We start from the raw sequence: 15,944 nt of genomic DNA on the forward strand, positions 1-15,944 counted from the left end.
TTCCTCCAGAGCCACATGGTGGCTCTGGCAGCGCTCGAGCAGCAAATTTCTCAGCGCGGGTCTCAACCAGACTCGGTGAAGACTTCTGGCAAATGAAAATGCGACAAAGGGCTAATATTAGCCCGCTGAAGCTTGTTGCGCCCGTTTAGGTTCTGGCCCTGACCTCGGATTTATACCAATCCTGCGGCATTCATCCCGTCCACGTGTTATTGGCTGTCAATGTTGTCTCCCCTTAGCACCCCCGTCGGTCATTTCAATGGAAAAGTGGTCTCGGCCATGACAATTCCGCAGCACACTCACTAGGCAAGGCGACTCGCTAATTCTTACTCTTCCTATACCGACTTCCCGACACAAGCCGACTAACATGACACGCCTGAGATCTTTCTTATTCGGGCAAGGATCGTTGCTAACGATCGAAGAGACAGAAACTTTGCCCTGTGGGGGACCCTCGTCCAACCACATCTAGCAGGAATTTGCCCAGACATTGGTGTGGTGGGGAATGTTGCACTGGACGTTTTCCTATTCGGGGTATCATCCAGAGATTCTATCCAGGTCAACCAATTCGAGTTTCAGTATATTCCAAACTTGAGATCCGCTCCGTGAGCTAAACTCCAACAAAACGTAGTTGCTGGTTAATACCCCAACGTACATACGCAACCCGATGATCTACCAACCCCCCGCCCTCTGGTCTTATTTATCTAGATGCCCTCGGGCCTCGCATGCCGTTGATTGATTCTGGAAGCTTTCCCCGTTTGTGATTCTGGCGTAATGAGGGGATGGTCAGTTTCTATTAAATACTAGGTTGATGCTTGGATCTTGCTAACGTGTTCTAGCCTCACCTGTCGTCTACGCCATCTGAAATGTATGTCTTCAATATTCAACGTATTCCACCGGATCTCCATTCCTGACTCGAAAAGGTGATAAATCCGGTTCGAAATGTCTCCGCTGTCAACGATCTGGCCGCGAATGTGTGCCGGCTCCTGGCAAGTCAGAAGAAGTGTCGTTTCGACATGGCCAAAATCCATCGTTGCGAGGGAAGGGCCCCCCGAGGTATGGCGAGAGTGATCTTGCCTTTCCGGACGATCAGGTCTGGGTTGAGACTACTTCCGAGTGTATGGTATTCGTCTCTCCATCTCTTGTTCATACTTCGTGCTGACCGTACAGTCGACTTCAAGGATGAAACGGATCAGACCGCGGCTGAATACTATGTTGTACCTGTAGCAAGGCAACAATCAGCCTCAAGATCACCCTCTGAGGGTCGTTCGACACCTTCATCTGCAGTGGATTCATCTATGGCAACCCCAAACCTGGTCATTCCTTGTTCGCAACTTGGCTCGCGGTCCAATTCAGCAACCTCACATTCATCGACACCTACCCCTGACAATCAGCCAAAACTAACCAACATCAACGAGGCATATCTACTGCGCCATTTTCAGAAGCACCTTGCACCATGGGTGAGTTCCCCTCCGATCAGTTCCCACGTTATACTAACATTGCAGCTCGACGCATGCGACCCTCTCCGACACTTCTCAACCGATGTAGTCGAACGCGCGACCACATCTTCTCTACTTTTATACGCATGTCTAGCAGTATCAGCCTGCCACCTATCCCGAACAACAAACACCATCCCAGCAGACCTGGAAGACATGTATCATGAACGCTGCATCTCAATCATGCTCCCAGTCCTTGACAAATCGGAATCCGAAATCGGCATCGACCTCCTCATCTCATCAACAGTAATGCTCCGCTTCTTCGAGCAAGTCTCCTGTATGTACCATCCCCATCCCTATCCCCCACCAACCGAACTAACAAAAGGACAGCATGCAACCCCTCGAACGACCACCAACGCCACCTCCTAGCGGGCTCAGTCTACATAAGCGCTCACGTCGACTGCGCAATATCCGGCGGATTAGCAACAGCCTCCTTCTGGCTCTTCGTCATCCAAGACATCCAATTCGCACTTACGTACCAGAAATGCCTTCGGCTCACCTTCGCCCCGTTCGACGACGTTCTCCGCCGGTGGTGGGTCGCCAAGCCCGTCCTGAGCGACGGAGACTGGACTAATCGCGCGATTTGGCTGTTGGCCGAGACGGTGGATTTCTGTTGGAATGTCTCGGGCCGAAATTACGGGGGCCGACTTGGCTCCGTTGGTGAGATGGCTCTGAGACAGAGGATTCTTGAGTGGGAGGTTGGGAGGCCGGATTCTTTTGCGCCTTTGCATGTTTCGCCGCCGGATCGTGCTAGGGGGAAGCCTTTTCCTGTTGCTTGGTTTACTAGTTGTTGGCATGGTATGTTCTTCGTGTGCTGGGTTGATGTGTTTTGTGCTGATTTGGTTTTAGCTTCTGCTATACAGCATGTCTGCCTTGCCAAGGCATTGATGTTGATTCGCGAATTGGAGGGTTGGCAACCGAGCATGAGACATTTGGAGCAGCCTGTCAGGTTGAAGGTATGTTCTTCTTTTTTGGTGTGGGTGTGGCGTGGACACTGCTGACGAGCATCAGAATGAAATCATCGAAAACCTCTATTTCATCTTCGGAATCGCCCTCTCTGCCGACGATGATCCTCCCCTACGAATTACAGCTTCCCACGTCCTCCGTGCTTGTAAGTCTGATCCAACATGTTATCCATACACCAACTGACATCACCCAGGCGGCTCATGGATCGACGACCCTCTCGCCCAAAACCTGATCTTCGACCTTCTCCAACGCATAGAGAGGGAAAATGGCTGGCCGTTAGCTCATGTACGAGAAAAGGTCGTCGGATACTGGCGACGAATATAGTCTCAGTACACATATGGACATATCCATATGACTACACCAATGTATAACTTATCCTTATCCCTATCTCTGTCCCACATGTCCCTCTCACCGTGACTGGAGAGGACATCCATCGTATACTATTTATAACATAAACTATGATAAGATTTGTGTACATAACCTCTAAATCAGCCCTACGCATTGGCACTGAGTTACGCCGAAATACCCCCGACAAAGTACCTTGCGGTGCGGGCCGTCGCAATCATTGGAAAGGCGATCGTGTCTCAGTCTGTGCTCTTCCCCGTGGGGACATCGGCGTTTGTTTTGGGGGTTATCCCAAGTAGAGGCTGGCGCGCTAAGCTCGGTTACTACAAGTGTATATGTATATGTATGGAATAGGATGTGTTGGATTACTTTGGGATTACTTTGGCTGCATGTGCATGTACATGGCTCTCTGTTTAACCTCCTATTCTATGTCTCTCTGGACTACTTTAAGATAGAATGTCCCATATGTAGCATTGAGAATCTTATATATTATATCTCTAGTTCAACAACCTAAACAGAGTTTAACAAGTATACACGATATAATCCAAATATCCAGAGCATAGCTGACACCCTTTTATATCGACTGACATAAATGTTGAGGGTGGAAAGTGGTTTTGGGGGTTTTGGGTGGGGTTTCTGTCGCATTATTATTCAAGCCATCGAATCTCATCCAAAGAGAATAAGAAAGGAAACAGGAAACATAGAGAGAGAGAGAGAGAGGAAAGAGGGAGAGGTTAATGTGTCCAGTGTGATCCGCACGTTTGTACAAGACTCTGGTCTGTCACTTTTTGGGTATCATGAATATGTTCCGCATGACCGATGAGGGTGAGGAGGGGATGGTACGTCATATGTGTCCCATGTGGGATAATTTTGCATATCTTCATTGCAGGGAAAGGATGGTGATGATGAAAGGAGGAGAGTGGGAGAGAGAGCTTTGGTAGAAAATGTAAAAGGCGAAGACAGGTAGAGATATAGGCATTCAACGAGACTGCGCCTGGTATCAAACAACCCGAGAAGAGGAGTCGAGTAACCATGTAACCCCAGGCTCCGGGTATACAGATGTTCACACAAGCACATATGCACGTTGATGTTGATGGGTACGTTGCGCCTCGAACCAGAGAGCCTCAGCAGCCTGGTCACAAGCCGCATCATACCAAAGCATCGAGCCCAGCACTGATTTGAGACCTCCCCAGGAAGACAAGCCAGTGCGACGAGTGATATCGGCCAAAGCAGACACAAACCAAGTCCGCTCTGGTGCTTCGTGAGCAGCAATACCAGCCAATGTCAAAATCCAAATGAGGGCAAAGCGGGTCGAAGGAGAAGACCACAACGCAGAAGAAGAAGGCTGGAGGAGCACAGACTGAATGTTCCGTGCGAGAGTATGAAGAGGGGTATTTTGAGCGGGGATGGGGAAGATAACGCCTACGCCAAAGATCAGCGCGGCAAGACGGCACGCTTCATAAGTAGATGCATGAGTAGGATGCGAGAAGAGATGCTGCAACTCCGAAGCAGGCTTGAGAGAGATGAGAGTATGTTGTGTTATATTACGGCGATCGGCGAGAAGAGAGACGTCCGACGTAGATGTCGGGCTAGCTTTGATGATCCCGATGTATGTCTGGACTGCCTGGAAAGCTTCTGCCATTTCGTGGGTTGCGCCTATTGCTTGGAGGCGGGCGAAGCCGTGGTCTGTATCTGATGGAGTGAAACCGAGTAATTCATGGATGTTCATACCCTCGCGGGTGTCATCTAGAGGCCAGAATTCGAAGCCTGGGTTTACACAGAGGGAACTGCAAGTGAGGATAGCGGAACTGAGGAGGTTAGTGGGGGTCATAGAAATTGATAGAGGTTCCATACAAGCAAATTGTCGCGGCCAGACCGGCTGTGGTGATATTCCGCAGTCCGCCTCGCATTGTGACTAGCTGTATTAAGCCTTGGATATGGATCATGTTCGGTGGTAAACATCCATACACATCAAGCCATTGTAATCGTGGGAACGGCGGGTTGAAAGCCGTTTTCCGATGCTGTTGAACCAATTTCTCTTCGGCTTGATGATGTGCCATACAGATAACACTCAGTATAACAGCATCGCTGACTGCGCGTGTGGGGTCCCTCATAGCCTTGTTGATCAACTTGATGGATTCCATTTCACACAACTGTAGTAATTGCCGCTGCCTTGGACCGAATACTGTTCCCGGCACCCAATTATTCTGCCATTGCACGCGCAGATGACATAGCGACCCGAACATGAACGCGCTGAACAATGCGGGGTCCGCCATCGACAAGGGAAACCATGATTCACCCGCAGCCTTAATGTGGTTCGGCCTCGGCGCAAGGCCCGGCCAGATGACAGTCGTAATATACCGCTCCGACAGATCGACTATCTCCGGATCAAAGTGCGCGGGCGCAGGATATGTGCCGAAAGGGTCGAAGACGCCTGATATCTCACGGACAACAGAAGAGCGCTTGCGCCATCGCACGACGCCATGCTGCTCGGTCGAGATCACGCTCACAGTATCCTCACCACTGGAGCTATCACTGCTATCACTATGATGCGACGGAGGAAACGGCGAGTACTGACGGGGAGGCTGCGCGAACGAAAAAGGGACGTTGCGATTGCTGGAGCGCGACACGAGGGCGTACGACGACGGACCGACACCAGGATCATTGGCAGATACGTGGGAAATGGGGTCGCGGACGGGACGGCGCACAGCAGCTTCAGAGCGGTCTTTTGTTTGGTCGGAGATCCAGCGGCCGACGTGGGCGCGAACCAGACGCTGGGCTTTCAATTTCTCGGTCTCAGAAGCTGGTCTGGCGTTGACAAAATGGATGTCATCCCTTTTCCGCGGCTGTTTCTTTCTCGATGCCATTTGTGTGAGAAAAAGAGCATCGTGAAGAAGATGTAGAGTGGGGAGTGTCAGAAAAGCCCGTAGATCTGCAGTGGGGGCCCCGTGACCAGACTAACTTAATACTTCGTTTTTACTTCCTCAGTACTGTATAGTTAGTACATATCTTACATGGACATCTCCCCGGCCTCCTGAATTATATATGTCATGTTTCTTTCACCGTTAGCCACTAACGCACCAACCTCTACTAGTTCGCTCTAACGCCAACTAATCTCCGCGATGGAGACCAACGCCGCTAGGGCCCTGTGGCAAGGTTGAACTCACAGGTATACGTGTAGCTAATAGGAGCAATAGGTAAACGAGGTGCGAGTTCACACTCAGACCTCAGCCATCAGGCCATCAGCCACAGGGTGCGGGAAAATCGGCAGAGCAAAGAGGAAAAGAACAGACCCCGGACTAGTAACTATTAGCTCAAGCCCACCCGGCGCTAAGTGTATTATTGATCTCTGCCGTATTGTTCCAGTGCCTCGGACTGGGAATATCCCACTGAGTTATTCAGAGTAGACACATTAGGCTGGCCTGGTATAGAACATAATCCCAAACATGCCTATTCAGCAGACAGTTCACACACTTCGTACATTAGACGTCTGTCAAACCCGAAACCGCCCCAATGACCGTGCACAGCTTGGCAAAGAGAAAATCAACAATTACAGTTACAGACTCGAAATTGCCCAATATGACCCGGTGTTTATACATAGAGTAGTACCCGACAGCCATAAAAACATAGTACATGCACATGTACCAGAAACAATAGCATTCACCATTAACCATTAACCGAACCTGTCAACCGTCGATCCCTCGTACTCAATATTACAGAGCCCTTACACGGGCAAACTTAGAAGAAAAACGAGCCCCAGCCCAATCAAACATAAAGAACCAACAAATCCCACAATCCGAACCGAGATAGCGCTGCAGAAATGGTGCAGATATGCGGAGCATCCGTATCCGCGCCCGCGTCTTGCAGGTGACATAGCAAATCATAAGCCATAATGAGGGGTGGGGTGGGGGTCTTGGGCTATAGATCTGCATTGGTCTCGACTAGATCGTCTAATGTTCGTATTGCGCGGCACGAGTGCCATATTTGGTTTAGTTTGTGCAGAGGGTAACACTGCATGTACATACATTGAGGTATCAGTTACGCCAGTGGAGGGTTTACAGTACTAGTAGTTGGGTTGTTGGGAGGGGCAAGGGGAAGACGAACGGGAGTGGGAGTGCGAGTAAGGCATTGTCTCGGAGATCGGTAAAATATGCAGGCAAGATTTACTAGATCACTGTGGTTGCATGCATTGTACGGACGGAAAGAATACTATCCCTCAAATCACTTCCCTTCCCATATTCAATCCACCTCGAGCAGGGTATATCTGCAGCTCAGTCCAGTCTGCGGGTCGCGGTACGCGTCCAGCGCTTTCTTCACTACAGCCATGTATCCCAACACCGACTCCTCATGCCAGCGGCGACCAACGACCTGCACAGCGGTGGGGAGACCAGCCATCTTGACAGAATCATAGTGTTTCCACGCACCGCGGGCAATACCGTGATCGGCGCCTAGGCGCTTAAGAGCGGTCTTATAGGGCGTGTCTAGGGCATCGCGGGTAGCGTCTACGTGACCAACCGGGAGAACACCAGCGGAGTAATCGAGCAGATTCCAGAGGAAAGTGTAACCGCACGACGAGACGGCGTCGTGCATGGCGTTATGTGGGAGGGCAGGTGTTGCGTTAACCGGGCAGAGGATGAAGTCGTATTGCTGGGCGTCTGCGTCCCACCATTTATGCCAAGTTGCGCGGAATGCTTCACGTTGGGCGGTTAAGGTCCAGAGCTGGGCGGAGGATTTGGGACCGAAGTTGCGGATTAGAGCTGCGGAGACTGCGTCGCGACGGATGTAGCGGACGTAGAGGTAGTAGAGGTAGCGGAGGGGGCGGGGCAGGTGGGCGATGCGGGAGAGTTGGCTGGCGCCTGGGTCTGAGGGCTCGAAGCTCTTTAGAGGGGCGTTGAAGTGATGGCAGCCGTCTGAATTGAGGAGTTGCGAGGCGAGGTTCAGGCCTGTGAAGGGGTCTGCGGTTGGTGGGGTGGTGATCTCTGACACCGTGTGGCCCGCTTCAGTGAGGGCTGCGACAGTGGTGGTGATGGCGCGTTCAATGGCTGGAGTTGGGGGAACGACGCCTGGACAGGTTAGATTTGAGTTTCAATATAGAGTGTGGATGGGACGTACCGTCAGAGCTCATCAGACCAATACGGAGAGGCTTGCTCTGAGCTTCAGACTCGAGCTCGTTGCGCCAGGCGATGGGGTGAACGGTGTAGTCATACTTCCAAGGCTGCATTCCAATAATGGAACGAGTGAAGTAAGTGAGATCGTCCAGGGTACGAGCCATAGGACTGAAGACACTGGGGATGCCTTCCTGGCCGGGCATACTGGTGCTCACGCCACCCTTAGGCCAGCGGCCGGTACTGCAGCGTAACGAATAGATACCACTCCAGGCAGCAGGAACGCGCACAGAGCCAGCAACATCAGAACCAATACCGATGCGGCCACCGTGGGCCAACAGAGCTGCCTCTCCGCCGGTTGAACCACCGGGCGAGTAACCTGGGGAATGCGGGTTCCGGCATTGGCCCCAGAGTCCGTTAGTCGACTCAAAAGAGAGAAGAGTAATTGGCAGAGCAGTCTTAGCATAGGGCACAGCACCTAAGAAAGTCAGCAGTCATCCAAATAACAGAAACAAAACTAGAATAGCTTTAATCCGAAGATACTCACCAGCATCCTTCAACAACCTAACCATAGGCCCATCCTCAAGGATAGGCTTACCAGCCATAGCAGCATACCCAACAGTGGCATCAAAGCCCTTAACGTGAATAGAATCTTTCAAAGAAACGGGAATTCCAGCAAGAGGACCCTTAAGGTTAACATCAGTCTCCAGCCAAGATTCAGCCTCAGGGAGCAACAGCTCAGTAATACAGTTCGACTCCTTCTGAGCCTTCACGGCGACCTTGCCATAGGTGCGCAACACGTCCAGGGCAGAGACAGTCGAGTCCTGCACATCATGAACGAGCTTTTCAATGGGCTGGTTGATGATCTTCTTATCTGCGGCTGCGATGCGGAGATGGTAATAGTGCGGGAGACCGGTTGTGAAGCGGAGTTCGCGCTCTCTTTGTTTCTGGTCTCTGGGATATGTTAGTTAACTGACTGTGCTGTAAACGGGAATAGGGACCTCACCGTAGACGCTTGTAGGCGAAATAATCGAATGGAGGCAACATGTTGTATGTTGCGGTGTAAAGAGGAGAAGGGAGAAGTTGGGGTTATTTATGCGGGGGAGTGGAGAATGCGAAGGGCCGAGGTTAGCCGGTGTTTGCCTTACGACAACACTGGAAGAGTCGATTGAATTTGGGGTAAATAGTAGAAAGTAAGAGGTACGAAGTGAGAGGCTATGAACTAAATGATGTCCAAGAGAGAGAAAGAATCTAAATGGAAGTTGATCGAGTTGATAACAGCTCTCACTAGTCCACTTACGGCAGGTGCATGCGCTCGGTAGATAGGCGATTTGGAGTAGATGATAGGCGAGATATACAGTTGGATAGGGATATTGTATGTTGTATGTATATTGAGACCAATTATATAACTATTTATAATGCAAAGCCACTGGAGGATGTGGCGGGTATATCTCCATCCATGCATAAATCCCAAAACACATTTTTGCCAACCCAAACCAAACGCTTTCCGATTCCATGCAAATAAAGCCACTGTCCCTGATGATCAAGGTGTTTCATCAGGTCCAGGCTGGAGCCAGTTGTTCTTGGCAAGCCACCAGACAATGACACTCGCTGCGACGGCAAAAACGACGGCGAAGAAGATTATAAAGCCGTAGATGATAGATCTCTTGCGTTTCCGTCGCTCCCGTGATAGCCATGATGTTCTGGGAGGTGTCAGTTGAAGTTTAGATGCGAGGGATGGAAGGGGGACATACGGGGCAGGTGTAGTTTGTGTTCCTTGGTCGACAGCTTTGGCTTCTTCGTCCATGTGGACTGCTGTTGAGAAGCGTTTCCAGAAGAATGGGTCTCTCACAAGAGCCATTGTGTATGTAGAGGTGTGTCAAATAGGATGGGCTGGTCGAGAGTTGTTTGTGTTGTGTTGACCGACGCGTCAAGGGATGCTTGACTGGCTGTGAAACAGGGCCAGCGCGGATGTAGGTGTAGCAAACTGACGATATTGAGGCCAGATTTAGATAGTTGGGATATGGAAGGAGGAGATAGACACAGTTGCAAAAGACAAGATTAGATAGGGGCATCTACAGCACTTATTGTCCAGATAAGAGGGGGCGACAGCAATGCCGGTGGAATTCAACGAGCAGCGCAGGCTGTTGATGGCTGGAATACCATCCAGTTATGATCCACAGGCTGCCACTGTTTATATGCTCTGGAATACCCGGGGATATGCCATACCAAAGGCTATTGGTTAGATCAAATGCCATCTGTGGATGGCATGTCGATCGCGGAATGTCCCAAACTCCAGACTTGATGTTAGGAATGCGAACTAATCTAATTTGCAATGCACGCTTAATGTGTGATCTGGTTAAAGCGTATACACGGGATCTTGGCTGCCAAATAGTCGTCAATTGGGATTTAATAGTCCGGTGATGCACGGGTGTGATCGATTTATAGCGAACCTTCACGCGCGTGGGAAACCTCCAAAAGTCTATCGTCTCGGCAGCAAAACTTCCTTGTCACGAATGGAATGTATTTTGATGAATGTTTATGTGCTCTCATATTATTTATCATCAACAAGTCCCAGTCTTGAAATTTCGCATATTAAAAGCAAAACAATCTCATGCACAAATCTCCACTGGAACAGACAACGATATAGAAGAAGTACCTCTCGCCTTTCCATGCGCCCGATAGAACAGATTCACCTTCACAGCATAGACGCGAGATACCAAACACGAGTGGAAAGTAGTCGGATAGCGTCGATGACACGGCAGTGAAACACGCACTTGGATCGCAGCCGTGAAAACCGCCTGACCTTTCTCTGAATGGGATTCCCAATCCACCATAATATCACGATCGGCGATAAGAGCCACATGCTCAGACCAAAAAGCTTGACGAGAACCCCATGTGGAAATATCAGACAAATCAGGAGAATCCCGCCACGGCTCCAGTCCAAAGAATGTCATAGCTCGAAGCTGAAATTGCGCAGCCAGAAGAGATGGCGGTGCCGGACTCGTACGTGTAGGCTGAAACCGCAGATCAATTTTCAGCGTCGTCGAAACATCGTTATGTGGCTGGGGACTGTGGAGTTGGATCGCCGGTGGTTGGGCGGAGGATGCCTCCAGCTGGCCTAGGGTATGTCGTAACAGGCCCTTTGTGACAGACTTTTGAGATTGTAGCTGGTAGTATGTATTCTTCCCTGGAACAAAAATTGGAGCATGCTCTTCTCGCGTGGGCTGGATTTGAACTGGATATGTTGCTTCTTGGAGTTTCTTGGATCGTCCTGCCTTGCCGTCTCGCTGCCATAACACGAAATTGATGCTGTAGATAATTTCTGCCCTTTCTGGTGACATATCGCGGACATTGGGTTTGTGTGTTTGGTAACTGAGACTTGCGGGGAGGTGCAGATGTTCCTGGTGGATCTGGGGATTGGAGCATTGGTGGTGACAGGCGTGGATGGGGAGTTGGTCTGGGACAACAAAATTAAAGGGAATTCGATACGTCTTGCCGGGACTGAGAGTGTTTGTATCTATTAAATAGTCGAGTGGTGCTATGTCCATGCGAAGGAATGTTTTTCGGAGTTCGTTGTATGGGAGTGGGACATGCGTATTCATGTTTTCAACTTCGGTTCTTGCATTGCCTGTTCACTCTGTTAATATCGATTATATTGTCACTTGAAACATGCTAGCATACCCTGGAACGAGATGTTTATATCGTCGATATCGGTTTGTTGGTGTGGTGTAAATAGAATCTCACCATTGATTGTGTCGTGAGTCTTGAAGACTGAAGACTCCGAGGCATTGACAAAGAAATGTATATCTGAAGACTTCATGGTTGTACTTTTGATTTTCTTCCATGTCTATTCGTGTTCGGCATGCATAGCTTAAATACTATTCTGGAGGCGCACGTCGGTAAAAAACCATCTCGCCGATTTACCAGTTAGCACCACGGAAGAAGACATAGCCATGACGTGCTCAATCCCCATCTTAAGCAAAGCTCTGGAATTAAAAATAAGCTTTAAATTTGGTGGATGAAACGGAGTGTGGCCCTAGAGTTGATCTATTTACGCTTGCTGCTTAGGTGATAGGTTGTGTCAGCTCGATTTCTCCAAATGAACCCCTCTTGTTTTCACATTTTTCCAACTATATCTCACGACGGTTATTGTTGTGTTTTGGTCGCGTGCGATGTCAAATCACAACCAGATGACCAAGTGCACACCTCCTGTCCTCTTCAGGGTGATCCCAAATTGGCCTTGATCAAGCCGAAGGAGGGACCAAGGGTTAGCACCTGATCATCTGGGACTGCCCAACCTGTACACAGAGAACAACGGGCGAACAAGTGTCATTCTTCGAATCCAGTGATAAAGATGGGTGTCGGCGCAAAACGACGTGTGTTGGAGGTTGGAGCTGACGGTTTTAGCCAGACTATACCGTCACGTGGTGCGAGTTAGAATGTATACAATTAGGTGCCCAACATTCTTAACTCCATTCTATGCTCAGCAAGGAGAAGGAATATGATATAGAATTAGAATTGAAGGTGCAAGCAAGTGGTAAAGAGCCTGTAAATATCAGATTGGTCTTTTTTCAACTTAGGTCAATCAATCAATCAAAGTGTATCACAAAAACAAGGGGATTATAGTCCATGATTATGGAGATAATAGTAGGGAGATATATGAACCAGGCTCTCCTTCATCTTCCATTCGAGGGAACCGCAGACATAGCCACAGCGTGTTTGTACCTGTACCACCTTTCGTGTATCGGACTGGCAAAAGGGGCATCGAAGGAGATGTGACTCTGGAGAACAGACTTGAAACAACACATCAACCTTTCATTCTTGATTTGAATAGTGTCAGGTTGTTGCCGAGGAGATAGATGACGTACTTTCTGAGAACTGGTAGGCAGACTGGCTCATCCGCTCAGGTAGTCATATCCTTCGCACGTATTTGAAGTAGTTTCGATCACAGCACTTGGGGAGACAAGCAAGGCCCCTTCCACTCGAAGACGGACTATTCAGCCAACCGGCGAAGTCGGGGTGATCTTGGCATTTGATCCGGAAGATGATGGGGCCTGAAAGACAAAGAGATATACAATTCGTATCATATATTGTGGATTACAACATAAAGTAGTCTTCCTAAATTGCAAACACATAGATTCGGCTACACATTTGATGTGTCGGCAAACAGTGTCTTTCCCGAACAGAGCTGAGCCGCATAGGATAAGCAATCCCTATGTCGATACAGAATAACGACAAATCTGCCGAAGACAGGCTCTTTTTGCCAACTGTTAACCTTGAAAAATATCACTGTTGAATTCTGCTATTACTATCGACTTGTCTACCTATGTTGGGTAACGCGGGATTCGCCACTCGGCAACATAAGGTTTTGCCGACCGTCAACGCCGGCTTGAGAAAATTCCTCCCTTTCATTTCTTTCATCTACATCGATACCGACGTGAGACCCCGTAATGAAAGTGTCCAAGACGTCTGATCCGGCTATTCGGAGACAGAAAAAGAAATCTATTGCGTAAGTGTGGCAGGTTCAGTAAGAAATCCGCCCACTAATCTTACAACAGCTGCCAAAGATGCCACTCTCACAAGATAAAGTGCAGTGGAGGCCAGCCCTGTGTTAAATGCCGGCAAGCCGGTTGCCCCGCCGATTGCCGTTATGTGAATCGAGATCGCCAAATTAAAGTACACGAGAGGTATGATCCACTGCCACTTTTGCCGTGGGGAAGCTAACGGTCCAAGTTATATCGACGAACTCGCAGCGGAAAACCAGCGATTGCGGGACCAATTGTCTCAGTCATCGGGTTTTCTTACTCCAAGGGAAGATTCAGTTCCTGATCAAGGTATTCGGTTCTTGTGCATCCTTCCCGAAAACTCCTGCTCATATTCTTCAGATATCACTGGACCTGCCGCAGATACACATGTCCAAAACCCAATGCTGGGAGAACGGGCCTGGTTCCAGCCCTATGACCCATCATCACCACCGATTCATATCGGAGAAGCAGCATGTACAGCATTCGCCACCCGACTTCGCAAGGTTCTCACAAAGAGCGAGACGACAACTCATATGCCTCGCACACAGTACACGCCCGAGTCAACACTGATGAAAATCCGGAATCCCGCAATCCAATGGCCAAGTCTCCCTCAAGCTCGGCTATTGATTCAAATTGTATTCAGCCAGGTTAGCCGGGTATATCATCTAGTGCTGCGCAAGTCGACGATCGATCAGCTGGAAGATGCCTACCGCGATGGCAATTTCGATGATCCAGTTTTGACGTGCAAATTATTTGCTTTGTTTGCCCTTGGGGAAGTGTACTCGGCACGATCGAACTCGACGCTTGAATGCAATGTTCCCGGTGCTGCTTATTATGTCAATGCGATGACGTTAATACCCATTCTACCGGAACGTCCGAGCCTGACGCATATCGAGACTCTGTTGCTTTTGGTAAGCAAGATTGTATTGGTTTGCATGATCATCGCTAATAGATTTAGTCGCTGTACTCATTCTTCCTGAACAGACGCCACTCTGCCTTTTTGCTCGTTGGCAGTGCGATGCGTTTGGGCTTAACCTTGGGGTTGAACCACGATATCCCTGAATGCAAATGTCCTGATCCAGTCGACCGCCAGCATCGAACAAGATTATGGTGGGGGATCTACGTGTTTGACCGAATGTATGGCTCGAAAGTGGGTTGGCCAATTCAGATTGCCGACGAGGATATCCACGTCGAGATGCCATCCAATGTGCCGAGCGACATCCACAACGAACAGTTCTCAGACACTGAGTTCTTGACAGCCAGTATACAATTGGCTAGGATCACAGGGCAGGTCATCGACCGTGTGTATAGCCGAAAGAAACACCCCGAGTCCTTTCTGCAGCGCGAACAGAAGCTTCTCATTTCTTTGAAGCAGTGGGCTTGCGCTCTTCCTCCTCACATCAGACTCAATCGCGAGAATCCTATCCCGAAGAATGTCATATCGTTGCATCTTCAGTTCAACCAAGTGAGTGACGATCGAGTCCAGCATCGAATAATCTAGTCTAATCAAGCGCAGTGTATAATGTTGACCAGCCGGCCGGTCCTTCTGTACGCTCTTATCCAATCTACATGCCCAGAGCCACCTGAAGAAGATGCCGCTCATACAAACATTCGTCAAACCCTCAAAACACTCAGCGACGCCTGCATCCATGCGGCAAGACACACTCACTCACTTATCTTGGAAGAATGGACGAACGGATCGCTCCCCATTTTCGGCTATTTCTATGCCCACTATTTGTTTTCTTCGGCGCTTATCATGGTCATTTCAAGTCAGGTGTATCCTGAGAACGGGGGTGACTTTGCCTTGTTCGAGGCAGCCGTTGAAATTCTTCGGGCCATGAGTAACCATGGAAATCTCGCTGCGACCGAGTTTCATGATAATCTCGAGTGTGTCCGGCAATGCTTGGAGAAACAGGGTGGATCTGAGTCGAGGCCTTCCCTTCAGTTCGACCAATCCTTTGCAACCGATCAAAGCGGCGCGCATCCTTCAATAAACCCCCCTCTTTCAGGGAGGAGACCCAGTGACCTGGGCCTTATGGGGAGTGTACCTGAGGCTATCGCCCCAGGAACCCTCATTAACGACATGTCCTTCCTGGGTGAAAGTATGGAGGAGTTCTTGGCACAGCCCGATGTCGACTTTGACTTATTGGATCCGTCCATGACTGATGCTATGTCCTCATGGCCGAACCTCTCTTTATGGACCGCATAAGGAGGCTCAGTGTGACCTCATCTGTGACATGAAGATAAAGTGGCGAGCCATAGACCAGTGTCGGAACTTACGGGAATACGAATAAACCCCGACATGCTGCATGGTGTGACATAAGTAACGTGGCTGATGTACCCGAAGACCAAGTACCTGGCAAGTGAGATTTAGGCACAAACGAAGCCAATCTAACGATAGTAATTGAATAATCACCAAGTGTTCCTACTCAGCCCGATCGAGTCAACCACCCGCTGATTGGGTCACGATGCGCCACATTAGGCTTCAAACATCACGCAACAGTGTCAAC

At 49.5% G+C, this 15,944-nt stretch overlaps 6 protein-coding genes across 6 annotated transcripts; 2 read left to right on the top strand and 4 right to left on the bottom strand.

The window, feature by feature from the left end:
• Window positions 1–768: 768 nt before the first annotated feature.
• Window positions 769–2,780, top strand: PENARI_c019G05382 (Zn(II)2Cys6 transcription factor domain-containing protein; the record flags this gene model as incomplete). Its single annotated transcript, XM_022634785.1, has 9 exons — window positions 769–779; window positions 834–862; window positions 918–1,112; window positions 1,165–1,454; window positions 1,500–1,767; window positions 1,821–2,288; window positions 2,340–2,446; window positions 2,502–2,601; window positions 2,650–2,780. 9 exons carry the CDS (start codon window positions 769–771, stop codon window positions 2,778–2,780), a joined length of 1,599 nt encoding a protein of 532 aa, XP_022485357.1.
• A 1,084-nt stretch (window positions 2,781–3,864) lies between these two features.
• PENARI_c019G01593 (uncharacterized protein) lies at window positions 3,865–5,668 on the bottom strand (the record flags this gene model as incomplete). Its single annotated transcript, XM_022634716.1, has 2 exons — window positions 3,865–4,609; window positions 4,770–5,668. 2 exons carry the CDS (start codon window positions 5,666–5,668, stop codon window positions 3,865–3,867), a joined length of 1,644 nt encoding a protein of 547 aa, XP_022485351.1.
• A 1,372-nt stretch (window positions 5,669–7,040) lies between these two features.
• PENARI_c019G08822 (putative acetamidase) lies at window positions 7,041–8,953 on the bottom strand (the record flags this gene model as incomplete). The annotated part of the gene is made up of 4 exons (XM_022634845.1): window positions 7,041–7,864; window positions 7,914–8,384; window positions 8,454–8,860; window positions 8,913–8,953. 4 exons carry the CDS (start codon window positions 8,951–8,953, stop codon window positions 7,041–7,043), a joined length of 1,743 nt encoding a protein of 580 aa, XP_022485372.1.
• Window positions 8,954–9,449: 496 nt separating this feature from the next.
• Window positions 9,450–9,767, bottom strand: PENARI_c019G00275 (uncharacterized protein; the record flags this gene model as incomplete). The annotated part of the gene is made up of 2 exons (XM_022634690.1): window positions 9,450–9,609; window positions 9,661–9,767. The coding sequence occupies 2 exons, from the start codon at window positions 9,765–9,767 to the stop codon at window positions 9,450–9,452; spliced, it is 267 nt and encodes an 88-aa protein (XP_022485437.1).
• A 751-nt stretch (window positions 9,768–10,518) lies between these two features.
• PENARI_c019G02976 (uncharacterized protein) lies at window positions 10,519–11,729 on the bottom strand (the record flags this gene model as incomplete). The annotated part of the gene is made up of 2 exons (XM_022634739.1): window positions 10,519–11,537; window positions 11,591–11,729. 2 exons carry the CDS (start codon window positions 11,727–11,729, stop codon window positions 10,519–10,521), a joined length of 1,158 nt encoding a protein of 385 aa, XP_022485235.1.
• Window positions 11,730–13,359: 1,630 nt separating this feature from the next.
• Window positions 13,360–15,643, top strand: PENARI_c019G09386 (fungal specific transcription factor domain-containing protein; the record flags this gene model as incomplete). Its single annotated transcript, XM_022634854.1, has 4 exons — window positions 13,360–13,418; window positions 13,643–14,345; window positions 14,393–14,899; window positions 14,951–15,643. 4 exons carry the CDS (start codon window positions 13,360–13,362, stop codon window positions 15,641–15,643), a joined length of 1,962 nt encoding a protein of 653 aa, XP_022485257.1.
• Window positions 15,644–15,944: the final 301 nt, after the last annotated feature.

Source organism: Penicillium arizonense (assembly GCF_001773325.1).
Source record: "Penicillium arizonense strain CBS 141311 chromosome Unknown PENARI_contig019, whole genome shotgun sequence".
Lineage (NCBI taxonomy): Eukaryota > Fungi > Ascomycota > Eurotiomycetes > Eurotiales > Aspergillaceae > Penicillium > Penicillium arizonense.